This window comes from Phyllobates terribilis, unplaced genomic scaffold (assembly GCF_046119375.1).
Source record: "Phyllobates terribilis strain yellow unplaced genomic scaffold, ASM4611937v1 Scaffold_12__6_contigs__length_324123572, whole genome shotgun sequence".
Classification (NCBI taxonomy): domain Eukaryota; kingdom Metazoa; phylum Chordata; class Amphibia; order Anura; family Dendrobatidae; genus Phyllobates; species Phyllobates terribilis.
The window spans coordinates 296,901,221-296,923,317 of NW_027362772.1; the positions used below are offsets into that span (position 1 = coordinate 296,901,221).

The following is a 22,097-nucleotide window of genomic DNA, read 5'->3' on the forward strand; positions in this document are numbered from 1 at the left end:
CCATGTGTGCACACCCGGCCGCGGCGCGGCTGGGACCGAGTATGGACACCCAGCCGCCCCCTGGTGGCTGGGGACCGAGTGTGGACACCCGGCTGCCGGGCGGCTGGGGACTGAGTATGGATTCCAGGCCGCCAACGCAGTCATGACATGGTGGCCAGATTCCGCCTTCACATGCCTAAAAGGCCCAATTTCAAGTGCAAGCAAGCAAGCAAACAGTATGATATTGTAGCCTGGGGGTGGGTGGGTGGCAGGCTTCATACTTGCGCTTGCATTGCAAGGAATGGGAGAGGTACAATTGAACACTGCCCTGGGACAAGAACTTGAACGGGGATAGTTGCAAGTCTGCAACGACAGGTGCAGGGTGGGAGGCATCTTTGTATGTACCATGAACAGGAGTTTGGCATGCACACAATACAGTGGAATAGGCTGTCCTTCCCAATAAATGCACTGGAGAGGGCACAGGTAATGTTTTGGTATACGCGCTTAATCTTATGTATAAGGCACACCGGGAAAAATAGGGGTAACTGGGGACTGAGTATGGATACCTCGCTGCCGAAGCAACCATGAGGTAGTAGCCAGCTTCGGCCTCCTCCAAACTAAAAGGCCCCATTTCAAGTGCAAGCTAGCAATATGGCATTGCAGCCTCGGGGTGGTGGGTGGCAGGCTGCACACTTATGCTTGCATTAAAAGAAAGCAAAGCAATGCTGCCCTAAAGCAGGCCGGGCTAAGAAAAGTGTGTGGGGGGAAGTTGACAGGAGAAATAGGGGCGGCTGGGGACCATTTATGGACACCCGGCTGCCCTCAGGCGGCTGGGGACCGTGTGTGGACACCCGGCAGTGGGGTGGCTTGGGACCGAGTATGGACACCCGGCCGCTCCCTGCACAGGGATATTTGCAAATCTGCATCTTCTGATGTGGCAAGGATGACTTCACATGGGTACACTTTTAGGCAGTGACCAGGGTGTCAGAGATGCTTCCAGGGGTCTTCCCCATGCTGTTCCCATGTCTTTTCAGCACTGTATGCATGTGTCACACAGCACATGGCCAGATAAGGTTGTAAAATGTCAAAATGAAATTGCCCGGTGCATGCTTTTGTCACGGTTGAAAGCAATACAAAAGTGCAAAAACGCATAAAAAATGCTACTTGTGAACATAGCCCAAGGTGTGGAGGAGTATTTTTGTTTTTGGTTATTTATTTTACCTTATACACAAGTCTTTACCCTGGAAAAGAAATTCCTTAACATATTTTACAGGAAAAAAGTTTAACTTTCGTTTTTGAACATTTTATTATGAGCCTGTAAAAGTGGCTTAATACGTCTGACCACGTTGTTGACAACAGTGACCTGGGGGTCACAAATGCTTCCTGGGGCGATCCCCATGCTGCCCCATGTCATTTGAACACTGTCACATTTGGGCACTTGTTAGGCTTTTAAAAGACTGCCGGGGTGCCGCACCAAAAATGCTCGGGTCTCCCACAGACTAACATTGGGCTCGTTGCTCGGGTCGAGCACCCGAGTATCACGGCGAGCTGGGCCCGAGCTTCGAGCACCCGAGCATTTTAGTGCTCGATCACTAGTTATAACATATTTATGAAACCGACTTGTCAAAACTATGGCAATTGTTCTTGTATTTAGTGAGATATTGATTAAAATTTTACTTTTCAAAGTGAGGGTGTGTACTCATTTATGTTGAGCATAGGTATAAACACTATTTGCTTAAATAGCTGGTTATCTACAAATCAAGTTCCAGAAAAATTTGTGCGATGTGTAAAATGTTAAAATGACAAAAGAACAAATCTTTTGTAGCTTTATTTGATTAAAAACAACACAGATCAGAAGTTGATAATTAGACATTTTCAATTTTGTTTTAAATTTTTTTTTAGAAATGTTGGGACACACAATTAATTTTATAACTGTGTATAAACATACTATGTCAGAAAAGCAGAGTCTTTAAGAAGCAAAGATGGTCAGAGGTAGAGATGAGCGGTGTTCGACTTGAACTGTTCGCCAATCTCAAATTCGAGCTGTTTTGGGCGGTGTTTGAGCCGTTCGGCAAACAAGAACAATTTGCAAAAAATTCGGCTCTTCGAGGTTATGTTCGATAACTGTTCATGCACCAAAATCATAACTGGATTTTTTCTCAGTAATGCTGAAAATTAATGTTAATAAGCAGTTTGAGTGTACAGCGGGGCGGGGGGAGGGGATGGATCTCTGCAGAAATAATGAAGATCTCCATTTTTTTTTCTCTTTCCCGCATTTACAGTGGCGAGGTGTAATCTGTCAGCCTATCAGCAGTGCACACACGGAGCGAACTGCTTTTTTTCACACAAGCAAGGGCATGTGTCATTGGCAGTGTATGTCACATGTCCTTGCCCTATAAGACCCAGCCATTTTCCCTGTCGCCACCATTTTCTCACTGCTGCAGCTGCATGTTAGACGGCACCGCTGTTGCTGTGTGCGCTATACTTTGCTAATTTCAAGCCAAGTTTCGCACAAATCTACAGTTAGCTTGGGAGTAGGGAATAGTTGTGATTGCAGTGCTTTTAAGGACTAGGTTACATCATTTCCTACGACTTTTATCAGGCAGGTCTGTGCTCTTAAATAGATAGGTTGGGAGTAAAGACTAATTGTAATTACAGTCCTTTTCAGCACTAGGTTACATCAGTTCCTATCACTTTTATCAGGCAGGTCTGTGCTCTTAAATAGATAGGTTAGGAGTAAAGACAAATTGCAATTGCAGTCCTTTTCACGGCTAGGTTACATCAGTTCCTATCACTTTTTGCCAGGCAGGTCTGTTTTAGTGCTGGGCAAGTTTTTTTCACAGCATTTGGCTAAATCTAGCAAAGCAAATCCTTTTGGCCTCTTGCAGTGTGTGTTAGTCAGTGGAGTAGCCTATCTGTGTTGCAAGCTACAACACATGTGTATAGAATACAAATTTTTTTACTGCACCTAGTGAAGTAAAACCTTTTGGGCATAGCATCATTCTATTAGTCCATCTATACTAACCTCCACCAGGTGTCAAATTCAATATAATTTTTTTCTGTATCTAGCTCTGAAAAAATATTTCGGCATGTAGCAGTGTGTGGGACTTGTTCTATTAGTCCATCTATACTAACCTCCACCAGGTTGGTACAAGCCGAAATATTTTTTCAGAGCTAGATGCAGAAAAAAATCATATTGAATTTGCAATCTGGTGAAGGGTAGTATAGATGGACTAATAGAACTAGTCCCACACACTGCTACAAGCCAAAATATTTTTTCAGAGCTAGATGCAGATAAAAATTATATTGAATTTACAACCTGGTGGAGGTTAGTATAGATGAACTAATAGAACAAGTCCCACACATTGGTACAAGCCGAAATATTTTTTCAAAGCTAGATGCAGAAAAAAATCATATTGAATTTGCAGTGTGTGGGACTTGTTCTATTAGTCTATCTATACTAACCTCCACCAGGTTGTAAATTCAATATAATTTTTATCTGCATCTAGCTCTGAAAAAATATTTTGGCTTGTAGCAGTGTGTGGGACTAGTTCTTTTAGTCCATCTATACTACCCTCCACCAGATTGCAAATTCAATATAATTTTTTTCTGCATATAGCTCTGAAAAAATATTTCGGCTTGTAGCAGTGTGTGGGACTTGTTCTATTAGTCCATCTATACTAACCTCCACCAGGTTGCAAATTCAATATAATTTTTTTCTGCATCTAGCTCTGAATAAATATTTTGGCTTGTAGCAGTGTGTGGGACTTGTTCTATTAGTCCATTTATACTAACCTCCACCAGGTTGCAAATTCAATATAATTTTTATCTGCATCTAGCTCTGAAAAAATATTTCGGCTTGTAGCAGTGTGTGGGACTCGTACTATTAGTCCATCTATACTAACCTCCACCAGGTTGAAAATTCCATATAATTTTTTTCTGCATCTAGCTCTGAAAAAATATTTCGGCTTCTAGCAGTGTGTGGGACTTGTTCTATTAGTCCATCTATACTAACCTCCACCAGGTTGCAAATTCAATATAATTTTTATCTGCATCTAGCTCTGAAAAAATATTTCAGCTTGTAGCAGTGTGTGGGACATGTTCCATTAGTCCATCTTTACTAACCTCCACCAAGTTGCAAATTCAATATAATTTTTTTCTGCATCTAGCTCTGAAAAAATATTTGGCCTTCTAGCAGTGTGTGGGACATGTTCTATTAGTCCATCTATACTAACCTCCACCAGGTTGCAAATTCAATATCATTTTTATCTGCATCTAGCTCTGAAAAAATATTTTGGCTTGTAGCAGTGAGTGAGACTTGTTCTATTAGTCCATCTATACTAACCTCCACCAGGTTGCAAATTCAATATCATTTTTATCTGCATCTAACCCAGCCAATACTTTGGAGCTAATACCACAGTTTGGCCACTCAGCTCTGCTCGGTTCCCATCCATTGTTTGTTGTGCAAACAACTCCAGAGTTGTGAATTAGTTAACCACCAAAATGAGTGGAAAAGAGCCTGCTGCTGGTGGAAAGGGGAATAGGTGTGTTGGGAAGGGAAAATAAGGTTGTGTCTGTGGGGTAGGTGTTAAAGCAACAGTAACAACTGCAGAAGAAAGACCATCTTCCAGACAAACTAAAATGTCTACTTCTTTTAGGGGACAATGTGATAAGATCCCTTTCTTACGGCCACGAGAATCGCTAAAAATTCCAGATGAGGCACAAAAACAGCAGGTGCTTCAATGGATATCAACTGCTCCTTTAAGTGGGCTATCCTCTACCTCAACTTCAACATCAAAAATACTCCAGTCCTCAGAGGTGTCAGCCCAATCGCACTTGCTTCCTCACAGCTTCCAAGTCTCCAGCTGCCCATCTGAGTATGGGGTAGAACAGATGGTTGAGTCTGCAGAGCTGTTTACTCAGACTATAGCCTGGGAATCAGAGGTCGGCTCTAGAGCTTCTGTGAATCCAGACGAGGAAATGATCTGCACTGATGCCCAGAATCTTTATGAGTCGGATCCAGGACCAGACTCAGAAGGTTCTGACCATAATGTAGACCCTCGTTCCTTAACTGTAACTCCTGTTGGTGGAGACAATGAGGAAGACGATGATGAGACTCAAATACCTGATTGGAGTGACAACTTTAGTTTTTTGTCAGGGCAGGAATAGGTTGGCTCTGAGGACGATGGGTGTGATAACACACAGGGTGATGATGACGAGGTTGGAGATCCCACTTACTGTCAACCCACAGTCAGCCAAGAGATGAGGTCAGCAGAGGAGGTGGAGGAGGATGCTAGTGATGACGATGTCAGGTTGTGCCTTCCTGGACAGAGACGTAGTACTGGAAGCACGTCAACAACTGCATCCTCAAACACAACTCTGCCTCTGACCACAAGTTATGGTGGCTCTTCAGGTCGCATGGGTGCTAAGCCTTGCATTGCCTGGGCATTTTTTCAGATCCATAAAGATGACCCAAGTCTTGTTATCTGTAACATTTGTCAGCAAAAGCTAAGTAGAGGCCAAAAAATACATAGTTTGAGTACTTCATGCATGAACCGACACATGGTTATGAAGCATAAGTTGCAGTGGGAAGCTCACTGTGCTACAATGCGGCCTAGCCGGCCGGGCAAACCACCGTCTGCCACATCTTGTGCATCCACGACAGCAGTCACACCTGTTTTGGGACGCAGACCTGCCACCTCTTTACCCGCAACAGCCAGCGTGATTGGCAGGTCATCGTTTTCTTTATAGGTGGAAACACCAGCTGGTGTTGAGCGCTGTCCGACATCGATAGCACCACCTTTGGATCAAGGCAACCTAACATGTCCGCCTGCATCTTCCTCACAGACCAGCAGTTTGCCTGGGAAACCCTTCTCAACCCAATCTAAGCACAACAGCCAGCCCTCGGTCCCTCAGATGGGGACAAGTAAAAGACCATTTCCTCCTAGACATGAGAAAGCTAAGAGGATGAATTTCACCATCTGCAAGCTCTTGACTACAGAAATTCTGCCTTTCCACCTGGTGGACACAGAGGATTTTCGAGACCATATGTCCATCACAGTGCCCCAGTACCAGATGCTCAGTTGGCACTACTTCTCAAAGAAAGGTGTGCCTGTGCTCCACCAGCATGTTGCACACAACATAGCCGCTTCTTTGAGAAACTCTGTGTGTCACAGGGTGCATTTCTCCACAGACACTAGGACGAGTAGGCATGGATAGGGGCATTACATGTCGCTGACTGGGCACTGGGTAACTATGGTGACAGCAGGACAAGGGGCTGCTGTCCAAGTCTTGCTGTCCCCACGAGTTGTGCATCAACCCTCTTTATCTCAAAGTTCCTCCACAGCTTCTGCCTCCTCAACCTCCTCTCGGTCCTCCGCCTGCACCCAAAGCCTGTCTGGTCATGACACAAGCTTTCTAACTGTGCAGAAGGGATCCTGCACACCTCCTTACTATGCTGGCAGCAGGGCTCAACGTCATCAGGCGGTGTTTACTTTGAAATGTCAGGGAAATGTGAGTCACACAGCTGAGGACTTGTGGTCAGCTCTGGAGAACCAGTTTCATGAATGGTTGTCTCCACTGGACCAGAAACCAGGGAAGGCCATGTGCGACATTGCTGCAAACCTGGGTGCGGCCCTTCGCTAGGGTAATGTTACACACGTGCCTTGTATGGCTCACGTGTTGAACCTGGTTGTCCAGCAATTTTTAGCCCACTATCCCAGACTAGATGGCCTTCTGCAGAGGGCACGGTCTCTGTGTGCTCACTTCCGCCGTTAGCATCCCGCAGCTCAGCGACTTACATCTCTACAGAAGTCGATGGGCCTGCCACTTCACCGGCTAAAATGAGATGTGCCTACCCGGTAGAATTCAACTCTGCACATGTTGCAGCGACTGTGGCAGCACCGGCAAGCCCTGGTGCAATAAGTTGTGACGTATAGCCTGGGACAACGAGATCCAGAGGTGGGGCTAGTCACGCTGGAGGAGTGGTCTCAGATCAGGGACCTATGCACCCTTCTGCACAGTTTTGAAATGGCGATGAAGATGTTTAGTGCTGACAATGCCATTATCAGCGTGACTATTTCGGTGATTTACATGCTGGAGCACATGTTAAACAGAATTCGGAGTCAGGTGGTGGCACAAGAGGAGGTGGAGGAAGTAGAGGAGGAGGAGTTGTATGCAGAAGGGCTAACATCTGCAAGGTCCAGACGGTCAGCAGCACCAAGGCAGCAGGCATGTGCGGGTTTGGGAGATGGTTTTACCAGGGCGCATGGTAGCAGCCAAACTAGTGAGGAAGGTGCAGGAGCCCAGGAAGAAGTGGAGGACGAACTGATGGAAGACTCATCAGATAAGGGAGACCTTGATCACATTTCTGTTGTGTGAGGTAGGGGGGAGAGGGCAGAGGAAGGAAGCATGATTGTTACCTCGCCACCAACACAACAGGGACTTGGTGCTCCCGGATGCGCAAGACACATGAGTGCCTTCTTTCTGCACTACCTGCAACATGAACCTCGAATTGTGAGAATTAGAAATAATCCTGACTACTGTGTTGCCACACTGTTAGATCCCCAGTACAAAAGTAAATTTGCAGAAATTATTCCTGCCATAGAAAGAGATGCACACATGCAGGAGTATCAGCAGAGACTGTTGCAGAATCTTATATATGCTTTTCCCCAAAACACTAGTGGTGCTCCTAGTGAATCTCACAATTCAGACTTGCCAACCGTGGGACCGTCGAGTATTCAGCACTCAAAACGTAACAGAAGCACAGTATCTGCTGGTAACATCAATTTTGCGGAATAATTTCACCACTTTTTTAGCCCATCCTTTGCAAGGCCACAGGAGACAAGAAGTCTGACACATAGTCAAAGCCTAGAGACGATGGTAGAGGAGTGTCTCCAAATAAACACTGAAGCCATGACTGTGTCACTGGACCCTTGCTCTTTTTGGGCTTCCAATCTGGATAAATGGCCGGAGCTCGCCACTTACGCCTTGGAGATCATGTCATGCCCCGCAGCCAGCGTTCTGTCTGAACGTGTGTTCAGCGCTGCTGGTGGTGTGCTGACAGATAAGCACACGCGGCTCTCCACTGATAATGTAGACAGACTCACGTTCATAAAGATGAACCAATCATGGATCCGAAACGACTTTTCTATCCCTGTGTCATCCTGGGGAGAGTAACAGCTTGATGATTTGTTAAAATCACCTCACCAACCATTATAAGCTTTCAAATTACTAATTATGTTTATGTGTATCTTGGCTGGAAAATAATTTGGGCCTTGTAGCAGTTTGCAGTACTGATACTATTAGGCCATCTATACTAAACTCCACCAGATTTAAAATTAATAATCATGTTTATCTGTATCTTGGCTGGAAAATAATTTAGGACTTGTAGCTGTGTGCAGTACTGATTCTATTAGGCCATCTATACTAAACTCCACCAGATTTAAAATTACTAATCATGTTTATCTGTATCTTGGCTGAAAAATAATTTGGGCCTTGTAGCAGTTTGCAGTACTGATTCTATTAGGCCATCTATACCAATCTCCACCAGCTTTCAAATTAATAATAATTTTTAGCTGCATCTAGCCTGGAAAATAATTTCGGGGCTCCTAGATGCGCAAGACACATGAGTGCCTTCTTGCTGCTCTACCTGCAACAGGACCCTCAGTTTGTCAGAATTCGAAATAACCCTGACTACTGGGTTTCCACACTCTTAGATCCCCCACACTCTTCGATCAATCTTTTCATTTTAATAAAGAGCAAAAAAATGGTCATTTTTTAAATTATCAGCATTAGCAGGTTATTAGAACTAAAATCAAACAGTTTTCAACTCAAAACTTTATTCTAGGTGATGTTACATTTGCACATAGGACCCCTTGTTCGAAATGAGCTTCTGAACTCTCTCATTCATTGAATTTCTCATGTTTTGGATGGTTTCTGCTTCAATTGTTTTGCATGAGGACAGAATACCCTCCCAGAGCTGTTGCTTAGATGTGAACTGCCTCCCGCTATCATAGACACTCCTTCTGATGATGCTCCAGAGGTTCTGAATGGGGTAGAGGTCAGGGGAGCATGGGGGTCACACCATAAGTTTGTCCCCTTTTATGCCCATATCAGCCAGAGATGCAGATGTTATGTGTAGCATGAGTCGGTGCATTATCATGCATGAAAATGATCTTGCTGCGGAATACACAGTTCTTCTTCTTGAACCATGGCAGGAAATGCTGTTTGAGAAACTCCACATACATTATGGAGTTCATCTTTACCCCTTCAGGGATCCTAAAGGAGCAGACAATTTCTCTCCCCATGATTCCAGCCCAAAACATTACTCCACCTCCTCCTTGTTGGCGCTGTAGCCGTGTTTGCATGGGGTGTCCATCAACCAGCCATCCTCCACTCCATCCATCTGGACCATCGAGCGTTGCATGGCACTCATCGGTGAACAAAACAGTTTTGAAGTCAGTCTTCATGTATTGTTTGGCCCACTGGAGCCATTTCTGCTTGTGTACAGTGGATAGAGGAGGTCGACAGGATGGCTTACGCACAGCTGTAAACCTCTGAAGGACCCTGCATCTTGTTGTTCGGGGGACGTTGGAGGCACCAGCAGCTTCAAAAACTTGTCTACTGCTATGACAAGGCTTTTATGCTGCTGCTCTTTTAACCTGACGTAATTGCCTGTAGGAAAAAGTCTTCAATTTTCCCTTATCAGCATGCACACGTGTGTACTGTGAATCAGCTACATACTTTTTGATTGTGCGATGATCAGGATGAATTGTCTTGGCAATGTTGATTGTAGTCATGCCTTGACCTAAACACTCCACAATTTGTTGCTTCTCAGCAGCCAACACATCTTTTTTCTTTCCCATTTTGGCAGAAAATGTAGGCTGCTTAATAATGTGGGACAGACTTCTTAAGTAGTCTTGCCTTTCATTGGACACACCTGCCAAACTAATTAGCACAGGTGTCTGCAATTGCTTACAGTGATATAAAGAGCCCTGACACACATCACCATCAATGAGTTTAACTGACAAACAAACAAATTCTTCCCTTATCACTCCTAAACACTTTTTGCATAATAATTTGGAACACAGTGTACATGTGCTTTTCCACAAAACACCAGTGGTTCACGTAGCGAATCTTACAGTTCTAACTTGCCAACCGTGGTCTGCATGGAGTTGTTCAATAAAGGGCCCAAAATTAAGATAACATAGACGGGAGAGGTCTCTATGAATAGGAATTCCTAAGTATATGATACCCTGTGAGGGCCAGGCAAAGGGAAAGTTGGACTGGATGGAATCCTGTATGGATTTGGGGAGGGAGACATCGAGTGCCTCAGACTTCGCTGCATTGATTTTAAAATTTGACCATGTAACAAAGTGATCTATTTGAGCCATAACAGCAGGGATGGATATATGTGATTGAGTGATATATACTAGGACATCATCAGCAAATGCAGAGCACTTGTACTCGGTGCCTCCCACCTCAATCCACCTAATATTGGGGTTATGGCGAATTGATGAGAGCAGGTGCTCTGTCACTAGGATGTATAAGAGAGGGGACAGAGGACATCCCTTCCTTGGCCCATTGGTGATTATGAAAGGTGATGAAAATGTTCCATTTATCTTCAGCCTAGGTGACGTATTGCGATACAGGGCCGTGATTTTGGCTATAAAAGGGTCCCCTAGACCCCTACCCCAAGCTTTTTAAGAGAATAATATATGGCGTGCCAGGAGACTCTATGGAATGCTTTCTCAGCATCCAACGAAAGTATCTAATTACAAATTTTTAACTGCATCTAGCCCAGGAAATACTTTGTGCCTAGTAGCAGTGTCTGCTAGTCAGCGGATTATCCCAGCTGTTAAGCAAGCTACACCACCTGTAGTGTGGACACTTAATTTTTTCAAAGGAAATGGTTCGGGCCCCCGGGACACTCAGTGAAGAGCATTGGGGAGGCACCCCAAGGCATAGGGGCTGGAACTGGCGTTAGGACGCCTTGCGGTGGACAGCCAAGCTCGATCCTTATAAAAGCTTTTTAACTGCAGCAGCTTTAGTGGACGCTACTGGACCTGGAATTACCGCGGCTGCTGGCATGAGACTTGCCCTTCAAAAGATTCTTGTAAAAGTATTTAAAGTTTATTCATTAAAATTAGAGAGACAATTTAAATTAAAAAGATTAGACCTGCCTCCACCGCAGGGGGGCTCGCTCGACCCACCAGCGGACAGGCACCAGTATTGGGAGAGGGGGGCTGGCTGTCAGGGTCCACCGCGATTCTGGCACAAACCCGGCGACACGGAGGTCGCACGGGGAGGAACGGACTTGCCTTGTCGGCTTCGCACTTTTTTGATTTTAGAATTGCATGACATTCCTATATCTGTGGCTCCCTCTCATTTTACTCCTCCACCTCTTTTCTTTTCGCATGACTATATGTACTGGTCACTTTTCCATGTGTTATTTGTATATTCTGAGCAGTTTGTCAGCTTTTGGACACCTTTGAAGCTGTTTTCTATGTGTTTCTATGTGTTTATGTTTGCCTTCCATTGGTTTTAACTGTGTTCGAAGGTGTTCGACGAACAGTTCGACGAACAGTTCGGCGAACATACGGGTGTTCGACGAACCGAACCGAACTTGAACACTACGGGGGTGGCTCAACACTAGTCAGAGGTTAACCAATCTGTGAACAACTACAAATTATGGAGCAATTTCTGAAAAATGTTTCTCAACATAAAATTACAAACACTTTGAATGTTCCACCATCTACAGTTTACCATATCAAAACATTCAGAGATTCTCAAGAAATCCACGTTCACAAGGGTACAAGGCTGACGTTCAATATTAGATGCTTGTGATCCCTGGGCCCATTAAAAACAGGCATGATGCGATCATGCAAATCATTGCATGGGCTCAGGAATGCTTCCAGAAATCATTGTCTGTGAATACAGTTCCCTGTGCAATCCACAAATGTAAGGTAAAGGCCCCTGCTCTGCATCATTTTAGGTCTGGATGACCAAAGATGTTTGCAAGCTTAAAATATGGATACCACCAGAACAGATGTCAAACGGAGCTTAGATTTTCTCCATGCCTCATTTTAGTGAGTGGTTCCTTCTGGGGTTTCGTCTGAATCATATTTTTGTGGGATTTACATGGAAACCATGTCATAAGTGCTCAGTGTAAAACATAAAAGATTGTGATCCCAGCCTTATACTGAGAGTGATCAAAAAAAATGTTATGTACTCCAAAATGTTACCAATAAAACCCCTTATTTATCTAGCACAAAACAAGCCCTCACTCAGGTTGTCATCTGTCACTGGAAATATAGGGGTTCCTATGCTACTGTAGAACAAAGACTCTGGAAAAGCGACACAGCTCCCATCTCCTCAAATCAGATGCAGTGAAATCTGTGCTCCCAAATCCAAATGTCCCGTCCTTCTGAGCCCCACTGTGCCGAAACCGCAATAAGCAGCCACATATTTAACATTATTGTAGTGGTGAGAGCCCAATTAACGATATGCGGGGTGTGTGTCTCCAGAAGCACAAACTGGGCATAACGTGTGGGCACTGGTATAGATGCTACAACCCATAGATGAATCCATTAAGAAGTGCGATTTCTACATTGGGGTAACTTTTAGGTATTTTCTGCTGTTCTGGAAACTTAGGGGTTTTGAAATTGCAACCTATTTTAACAATATCTGTTCTAAAAAGAAATAGTGCTCCTTCCTTCTCAGCTCTGACATGTGGTCTAACAGTAGTTTATGAGGAGATATAGGGCACTACCTTGCTTGGGAGAAATTGTGCAATAAATTGGTGTACTGCACCAATAAAAATTGAATAACAAATTGTTCTTCTCAATTTCCTCCTATTGCCCCTTGTGTTAATTAAAACTTTGCAACTAAAGTAAAATGTCTGATCTGTTGGAGTCCGACACCCAGCATCCACGTCATTCAGCTGCTCTCGATGATGGTGGATGATGGCTGAAAGTGCTTACTTGTGGAGCTAGCCATCTTCTGATAGTGGCCGCAGTAGGGTACTACACATCCGCCTCCTATTGATTTGAATACGAGGTGGATGTGTAATACTTTGCCACGACCACTATCAGAAGATGGCCAGGTCCACAAGAGAGCATTTACGGCCTGCAACTGCCGCCATTACCGAGTACGGCTGATTGGCGGGAGTGTTGGACTCTGACTGATCAGACCCTAAGGATATGTCATCAGTGCTAAAGTAGTAGACAATCTCTTTACGTTTTTCATTTTCACAGCCCAATCTTATAAAATTCTGTGATGTAGTATGTGGGTTAAAAATGCTCACCACACCAATAGATGAATTCCTTATGGGGATTAGTTTGCCAAATGGGGTAACTTGTGGGTGTTTCTGCTTTTTTGGTACCTCAAGGGCTTTTCAAACGCAACATGGAGTCCAAATTTGCGTTCCAAAAATAAAATAGTGCTCTTTGCTTTCCCAGTTTTGCTATGTGCCCAAACATTAGTTTTTTATCACATATAGGGTATCACTGTATTTGAGAGCTATTGCATAAAAAAATATCAGGTCCATTTTCTCCTACTACCACTTGTCTAAATTATAAATTGATGTTAAAACAGTATTTTAGTGAAAAAAAAAAAATTCTGTTGTTCACATTGAAATGTTAAAAAAGTTTTGTGATTCAACTGTAGGTTAAAAATGCTCTGTACATCACTAAAAAAATTCCTTGAGGAGTCTAGTTTTCAAAATGGGGTCACTTGTGAGGGGTTTCTGCTGTTTTGAGTGTCAGGGGCTTTGCAAATGAGCCATGGAATTCACAATCAATTCCAGACAAATTTACTCTCCATAAATAGAATACCGCCCATTCCTTTCACAGCCCTGCCATGTGCCCAAAAGTAGTTTTTGACCACATATGAGGTATAATTGTGTTTTGGAGAAATTGCAGAACAAAAATATTGGGTCTAGTTTTAAAAATGGGGTCACCTGTGGGGGTGTCTGCTGTTTTAGTACCTCAAGAGCTCTGCAAATGAGACATAGTGACTGCAACCTATTCCAGACAAACTTACACTCCAAATACCAATTGTCACTTCTTCCCTTCGGAGCCCTACCATTTGTCCAAACAGAACTTTTTGAGAATATGTGGGGTATTGCTGCCCTCAAAAGAAAGTACACAACAAACTGTGGGGTCCACTATTTCATGTTGCCTCTTGCAAAAGTGAAACATTTGGGGCTAAAGCAACATTTTTGGGAAAAAATTGAATTTGTTCAATATGATGACCTAATGTTATCAAACTCTGTGTAGTACCTGTCGGTTCAAAATGCTCCCTATATCCCTGGATACCATCTTTGAGGGGAGTAGTTTCCAAAATGGGGTGATTTGTTTGGGTTTTCTGCTATTTGGGTGCATTATGAGCCTTGCAAATGCATCATGGCATCAGCAGTCTATTTCAGCCAAATTTTTGTTCCAAAATTCAAATGATGTTCCTTCCCTTCCGAGACATGCCGCTTGTTCAAAGAGAAGTTTATGATCACATGTAGGTTATCAATGCACTCAAACTGGGTAACAAATTGTGAGGTCCATTTTCTCATTTTAGCCCTTGTAAGAGTGAAAAATTTGTGGCTAAAGCAACATTTTAGATGAAAAATTCAAATTTTTATTTTTTTTCATTCCACTTTGCAATAATTTCTGTGTAGCACCTGAAAGGTTTACACATTTCCTGCCAGCAGTTTTGAAGTATTTGAGGGGTGTGATTTTTAAGACAGTACCACTTTTGGGAGTTTTTAATATACAGTATAGGCTCCTCAAAGTCAATTAAAATCTGAATAGGTACCAAAAGAAACAGGTATTGTAAATTTCTTGAAAAAATGAAAAATTGCTGCTTAACTTTTAACCTTTCTAACATCCTAACAAAATAAAATGATGTATGAAGAATGATTTAGATGTAAAGTTGGCATATGGGAATTGTTATTTATTAGTTATTTTGTACAGCATGGTTAACTGGCTTAAGGATATAAAAAATAAAAGTTTGAAAATTGCTAATTTTTCAAAATTTTCACCAAAAATATATATTTTTTCATAATTAAACGAAAAACAGATTGACCTAAATTTACCACTAACATAAAGTACAATGTGTCATGAAAATGATTTGAACAATAATGCACTCAACATCAGACTAACGTCAAATCTCTCCAATATAGAGATAGACTACTTGGATCTGAAGTTGATCAAGAGAGGTAATCATATCTGTACTACTCTCTTCAGAAAAGCCACAGCTACAAATAATCTGCTGCATTATTCAAGCTTCCACCCATTGCACTTACGAAACGGGATCCCGAAGGGACAATTTCTCCAGGTCCGAAGGAATTGTACCACTGTGGAGGATTTCCATGAACAATCGAAGGACCTCTCACGACACTTTCTTAAGAGAGGTTACCCACGACGAATCATCTCGAGTGCTTTCCAGGATGCAAGAGGTAGGAACTACAATGACTTACTGCAGACACGAGGGGCAAGACTGGTTAGACCTCTGAGCCTAATCACCACCTTTAATAATCAGTGGTCCAACATTCGGAATGTGCTCACAAAGAATTGGGGTATTCTTCTGAGTGAGCCAAAACTGATCACACACATCTCAACGATCCCTAATCTGATAGCCCATAGAGCAAGGAATCTAAAAGATAAACTGTGTAAGAGCCATTATAAGCGACCCTCCACCAGATTGGATAGAGGGGGTAGAATTGTTGGTACCTACCCTTGTGGGGGATGTAACATCTGCCAATACACAGTTGCACAAGATGGTATAACACTTTCCATCTTTCCTTATCAGATCAGATCAAAGACTTATTTCAACTGTCGATCACGAAACCTGGTATATGCCTTGATTTGTGGCTGCCCAAAGATATATGTTGGACAGACATCGCAAGAACTTAGGAAGAGAATCCAACAACATATCTCCAACATTTCCACGGCCAGGAGGGACCGTGACAAGGATAAAACATTAACGTCTGTGGCGACACACTTCTTGGATGTCCATAATGGTCGACCATCCGGACTCCAGGTACTGGGCTTGGAGCAGATAAAAACCAATATTAGGGGAGGTGACTGCATTAATGCCCTTTTGAGGTGTGAATCCAAATGGATTTTTGATCTACAGAGCTTGACGCCTGGAGGTTTAAATGCGGAACTTCTATTCACCGGTTTTTATAAACAGTTGTGAGTTTGCCCTGTCTCCATTCTCATCCCCTGTGCTCTCTTTTTCACACAGGACGTTTATTGCATCAGCTCCACTGTATCTGAAATCTGTCTTCATTCAGGTTACTTCCCCTTTGAAGCCAACTGAAGATGGCCTAGGTCTCTTGGATCCCCTAAAGATACCTTCGACATACATCTATTGGGCCTTTGACGGTGGAAGGGACGATACTCACTGCTTGAGGGACCCCCAACCTCCTCGGAGCCATCGAGAGAGCGGGACTGAGGGGGGTGAGGAGGAATCGGGGAACCAAACTCTACAACCTTTACCTTTCTTTCTACCATTCATTCATCTCCAACATTTGATTGTTGACTGGAATCCCGACACGGCCAGCACAACCGGTATGTCTGGGCCCTGGTTGTTCCCGCGGCCTCAGAAGAATTGGGACGGATAGGACTCATACGATTTACTCGCGGTTCTCGTGGCACCGTTACTTGATGGAACCTACCACGTGGGCGCAGTTACTATGTACCCAAGAGGACAGTTGGGTCATCTATTTATATATCGATTATCTTTGTACACTTTTTCCACGTGGGCGCAGTTACTATGCACCCAAGAGGACAGTTGGGTCATTTATGTATATTGATGTATATTGATTATCTTTGTACATTTTTTCCTTGTTTATTATTTGCTCCTCTTGTTCGCCATTAGGCTTCATTATCTGTGGTGGTCAATAATGGTTATACTATATTGGATGCACACAGAGGAGACATTGATAACCTTGTTGGGTACTAGAAAATATTCACCCACTAAAGCCCACCTCGGTGAATAATTTGGGAATCTGTACTCCCATTTCATAAAGAGTGTATCTAAGGAAGAATCAATACTTATACCTGCGCCCATGTATGATATGAATTGAGTTGCATTATTTTGCAGTTTGATAGTGCCACAAGAGCTCCAATGGCGGAGTCACGTTTATCATGCAATATCAGACGTTTAGTGAGGTCATTTATAAATCTCATTGAAAGTAGCATGTATATATATTTTTCCTATGCTTCCTCTTTTTCTAGTAACAGAATATTCAATATTAATTGGACATGATTGAATTTTGAGGGACCCTGATCTAAATTAACAACTTTCTCCTTATAAGTACAAATGTCTATCTTTCAGAGCACACATATGGGTTTGACCTTTGTACACGCTCTTATGTGTCTTATTATTATTATTATTTTTGACATGCTGCTATTGTCATGTCATAGTCTCACTCTGACTGAGTTGAATTTTATTACTGTACCCATGCTCAATTTGTTGGGCTTAGGTGGAGAGTTCTTATTTTTGAATCCCCTATTTGATCGGGCCAGTATTTTCTCTGTGGCCAACATTGTGGACGCTTCTTATGAAGCCGCGCATGCGCCAATGTACGGGGACTGTTTGGTCGGGGACTGTTTGGTCTGTGCGCGTGGGTCTCCTTAGCATCTCAGGACGCATACTATACTGGCTGCATTTGATATGTCTGTGCCGGTGTGAGTACTTCCGGTTCAGACATACACACTTCCGTTCCGCGATGTCCGGGGCTCCGGAGTCTCCTGAGATACAGCTGTTCTCTGGGTAAATTACAAATTACTGATTACTTAGGCTTTATATATATTGACACAAGGTATGGGTTCATACATGCCCCTGATGAAGCCACCCTGCGTGGCGACACGCGTTGGGCACTGAGGTCCCAGCTTCACTTTCCAGAGCACATGCTGTCTTAAATTAAACATATGCATTTAGGGTCATGTTGCGGGTCTAGATTGCCATATTGTGTGGGGAGTTGCTTTTCCTGCCCTTATAGTCATGGTGACTAACTAATTTTTTGCGGATATTTATTATTGGTATATTGTTTGCTTATTGAACAATCATTATCTGCACTTTGACTATTCTAACTGAACGTGTATTACACCTTTGGCCTGGCACCCGGGTACACGGGGAATAGGCATTTACCAATTGATTGAAAACTTTTACTTATTTTGATCATGTAAACATAGTGTGTAATTTACCACTTCTTGTTTTGGGTGTGTGCAATATAGGGCTTGTGCAGATATTGACCACTACAGATATTTTATACAGCCTGTGCGGCTGGTTTGATTATGTGCATTATTTGCACTCTATTCTTTAATACCATGGAAAGGTTTCTTGTGTAGCTGGCTCCTCATATAGTGGTTCACTCCACTTTTTTAATGGTGTTTTAAAATTGTTGGTATGTCCTTTACTTGTGTCTGATGATATTCAAATAAAATTAATTAATGCACTTTAAAATATATACATCTCTTTTTCTCATCTGTTATTTTGGTGATCACTGCTTATATGCACGTTCTTTCTCTGCTTGTTAGTTCATGTCATTTTTTTGCGTGCAGCAGGTGGATCCCAATTACCAGATGGTGCCCTCCTTAACTGGTTGTTGTTAATATTACAGTTCTATCACCAGAGCTGTCACTCAAGGAAGAGATCCCACCCCACCAGATACCAAGAAGTGAGGAGACTTTAAGAAGATTGCTCTGAGCTGCTCAAGAGACAACTTGTGAATACCCCATTAACACTAATTGACAACATATTGATTTGTTTAGATGTTTGAGTCTCAGTCTCTAAAAATGCAAAAGCTAATACCTTTATACCATGTAAAAACAAAGATGTCAGATTTAAAAAGTGTGCACAAAATCAAATGTATATGCACCTTCATATATTGATAAATAATCATTAAATCCTAAAATCATATAAAACAGAAGAAACACTATTAGAGTTGAGCGAATAAATTTGAGTATAACTGAATATACAGTATAAGGTGTAATTATTTTTGTACTTTGCTTCCGCATGGATTTAGCAGAATCAAAAAAGTTCATCAAAATGTTCAAAAAATTTAAAGAAAAACTTTTACTCACCTCACAGCTCTCTCCACTCCTCAACATCACCCATCTGGTCATAGCTGCATCTTCTGATCGCCATCATGAGCACTGAAATTGCTGGTTCGGGTCTTCTATGAGGACTCGGAAGGGTTCTGTGGATGCCCACACCATGACGTCATGAAACTGTGACACTTCACGCGCTTGCTCGAAAACCTCATGGGCTCTCATCAGAGTGGGAAATACCAGGTTAGAAGGAGAAGATCGGGGATTTCAGCACAAGCAGTGTTGATCTGAAGATGCAGCAAAGACCGAACGGGTGAGGGTATGAAGCAGAAAGCCTGGAGAGGTGAGCGGTGAGGTGAGTATTAGTATTCTTTTTTATTCATATATTACGTTAATTATGCTTTGAGGTCTAGAGAGCTCGCAAATCTTAATAAGGGACATTCAATTCACAGAGAAAAACATCTCTGTGAATAGCATTTCCGGTAAAAATCCGGAAAACCAGATGAATTTGAAATTTGCATTTTCCGCTCATCTCTAAACACTATAGAATATAGATAAAAGAACAAGTTTATGAATCTACAGTATGTAGAATGGTTATTAATGATGAAATATCTCATCCCTTCTAAAATGTATTCTCTGGAGGCCTCTAGTTTACAAATTCATGATCCAGTTTGGCTTCCTCGTATCAGGAGATGTTTAAATAATAGTTAATCGTCATCATTTCATGGCACAAGATTCTGATTAAAATCCAATATCTGTCAAAAATCTATTTGATCTGGTCTGATTTTTGTTACTGCTTCTATATTACACGTGCTACATTGCAGTCAAAGTGATGATCATTGGTCGCAAATCAATTTTTGCAAAACGAGCAAGTAAGTGAGAATTTTTGTCTTAGTAAAGGACACAAATAGCTAAGTCAGACATCAGTCACCTTTATTGTGGGAACTTATAAAAGATCCAACTCCTTAATGGAAGACACGAGTGTGAATGGATGCTCAACAGTTTTTTTCACAATATATATAATTTTTCCCCAGGGATTAGTGATGAGCGTCCCTACTTGCTACTCAATCGTGCATCGGTGTGCTCGGATACACATCAAGTATCGCCGATGCTCGAGTGCCTTGCTCGAGTCCCCACATGTGTCACGGCTGTTAGACAGCCAATAAATATGATGGAATTGCCTGCCATACATGGTAATCCCATAGCCATGTTGGCAATCCTCCCATGTTTATTGGCTGTCTAATAGCCGCGAAACATGCGGTGGGGACTAGAGCATGTCATTCAAGCACCCGCGATACTTGATGTGTACCTGAGCACACCGATGCACATCGTGTGGCGAGCACAATGCTTTTTATAAAAAAGAAAGAACAATTATATTTTTATACAATTGTATCATGCACTAGACTCAGATTAAACATATTAATAGGATTTAAGCTTGACATAAAACACTTGACATGGAGACTCAACTTATCATCTCAAACCTACTTCTCTTTGTGAGCTGCAATGAATATCATGCTCTTATAATCAACGTGGTCATTCACATCTGTTCTCTTTTTAACATTACAGCGGTCAATGATAAAACCTTCTCCAACTAGAGCTTTCCTGGCAAAATCCTCATCATAACTGAAAGCATGGTACTTGTGTTTCCCGACTGTGTAATATGTCATCTCTAAAGCCCCAATTAATATGAAGTGTCCTCCAGGTTTCAACAACCTTGAGAACTTCCTGAGATATCTCATGTAATCATTCTGATCTCTGCTGATAACGTCCAGGAAGATAGCACTGATGATACAATCTGCTGGTGGTAAAATGATCGGATCCATCATATCTTCTTTCTCGAGGTTACATTTCACAACATGTTGAAGGGCAGATCTCACTTTTCCTTCTTTGTCCTGTAACTGTTCACTGAAAAAAATAGGAAAAATGATGAAAGTGATTGTACCACAGTCAATACTGATGAGGACGGCATGAGAGCTCAGTGATTACCGCTGAATCATTGACTTCCATTTGGGAAAATACTGGACTCCACAAAGATTATTATATACACAGTGTTTGGACATAAATTTTTGGACTTCATTCATCTAACTGAGGCCATATACAGTGTCTCATACTTCTTTGTTAAGGTATTATATGCTAGCAAAACATTTTTACTAAATAATGCTTTCCTATGCAAAGAGGACTGCAAAAAACTTTTTACCATGGTTTGCTCTTTGGTCAATGATGAGTAATTCCCACTATTTGGCTAATCAGAGGAATATGTTGGATATATACAGTGGGTGAAATAAGTATTAAACATGTCACTAATTTTCTAAGTAAATATATTTCTAAAAGTTCGATTGACATGAAATTCTCACCAGATGTCGGTAACAACCCACCATATCCACACAGACAAATAAATAAAACCATAGATGTCCATAAATTTAAGTTATGTGTAAGAATTATAAATGACACAGTGAAAAAGTATTGAACACATGATTCAACTGATATAGGCCTAGGAAGACCTAGGCAATGATACTGAGCTCCATATACAATATAACAACCTACAGAAAAACAAAGGTCCTCCAAAAACCATAAACGTTAAATAAATACATTTTATTGACACACAAATTGATAAAAAAACACAAAAAAACAAAGAAATTGCAATACAGTTGACAACTAAAATGAAACAACTAAACAGAAATGTGTTTGAGATTAATCAATATGGCCAGTAACACACAACATATTGTGTGTGAAAGGGTATATATAGTAGAACCAGACAAATGATTTGGTGTTATTATTATGCACATCAAGATAGAATTTATATGCACCCAAGATTTACAAACATAATAATAGCAATAACTAAATAATATATTTTAAAAAGTATATCACAGTGTGTAAAAAATATAAGTTATTGCATTCATTACAGATGAGGTAAATAAATATAAAGTGCACAGATCAACATGGGGAGGTAGATTTCTGGAAACTGCAAAAAAATTATTCCTATACTGCAAAAAGTGCAGTACAGGAATAATGTGCTTGGCAGGTATGTCTTGGGAGTATACTTCATACAAAGGAAGATTGGCC

General features: G+C 42.0%; 1 protein-coding gene across 2 annotated transcripts in view; it reads right to left on the minus strand.

Annotated features, from left to right (window-relative positions):
- Window positions 1-19,950: 19,950 nt before the first annotated feature.
- The window catches only part of LOC141172736 (indolethylamine N-methyltransferase-like), a 54,740-nt gene continuing 52,593 nt past the window's right edge, over window positions 19,951-22,097 (minus strand). For both annotated transcript variants that reach the window (XM_073657207.1, XM_073657208.1), the window contains one exon: window positions 19,951-20,939. In XM_073657207.1, the coding sequence (XP_073513308.1) occupies window positions 20,516-20,939 (424 nt within the window). In that variant the 3' untranslated portion in view covers window positions 19,951-20,515. The remainder of the gene's footprint in view (window positions 20,940-22,097) is intronic.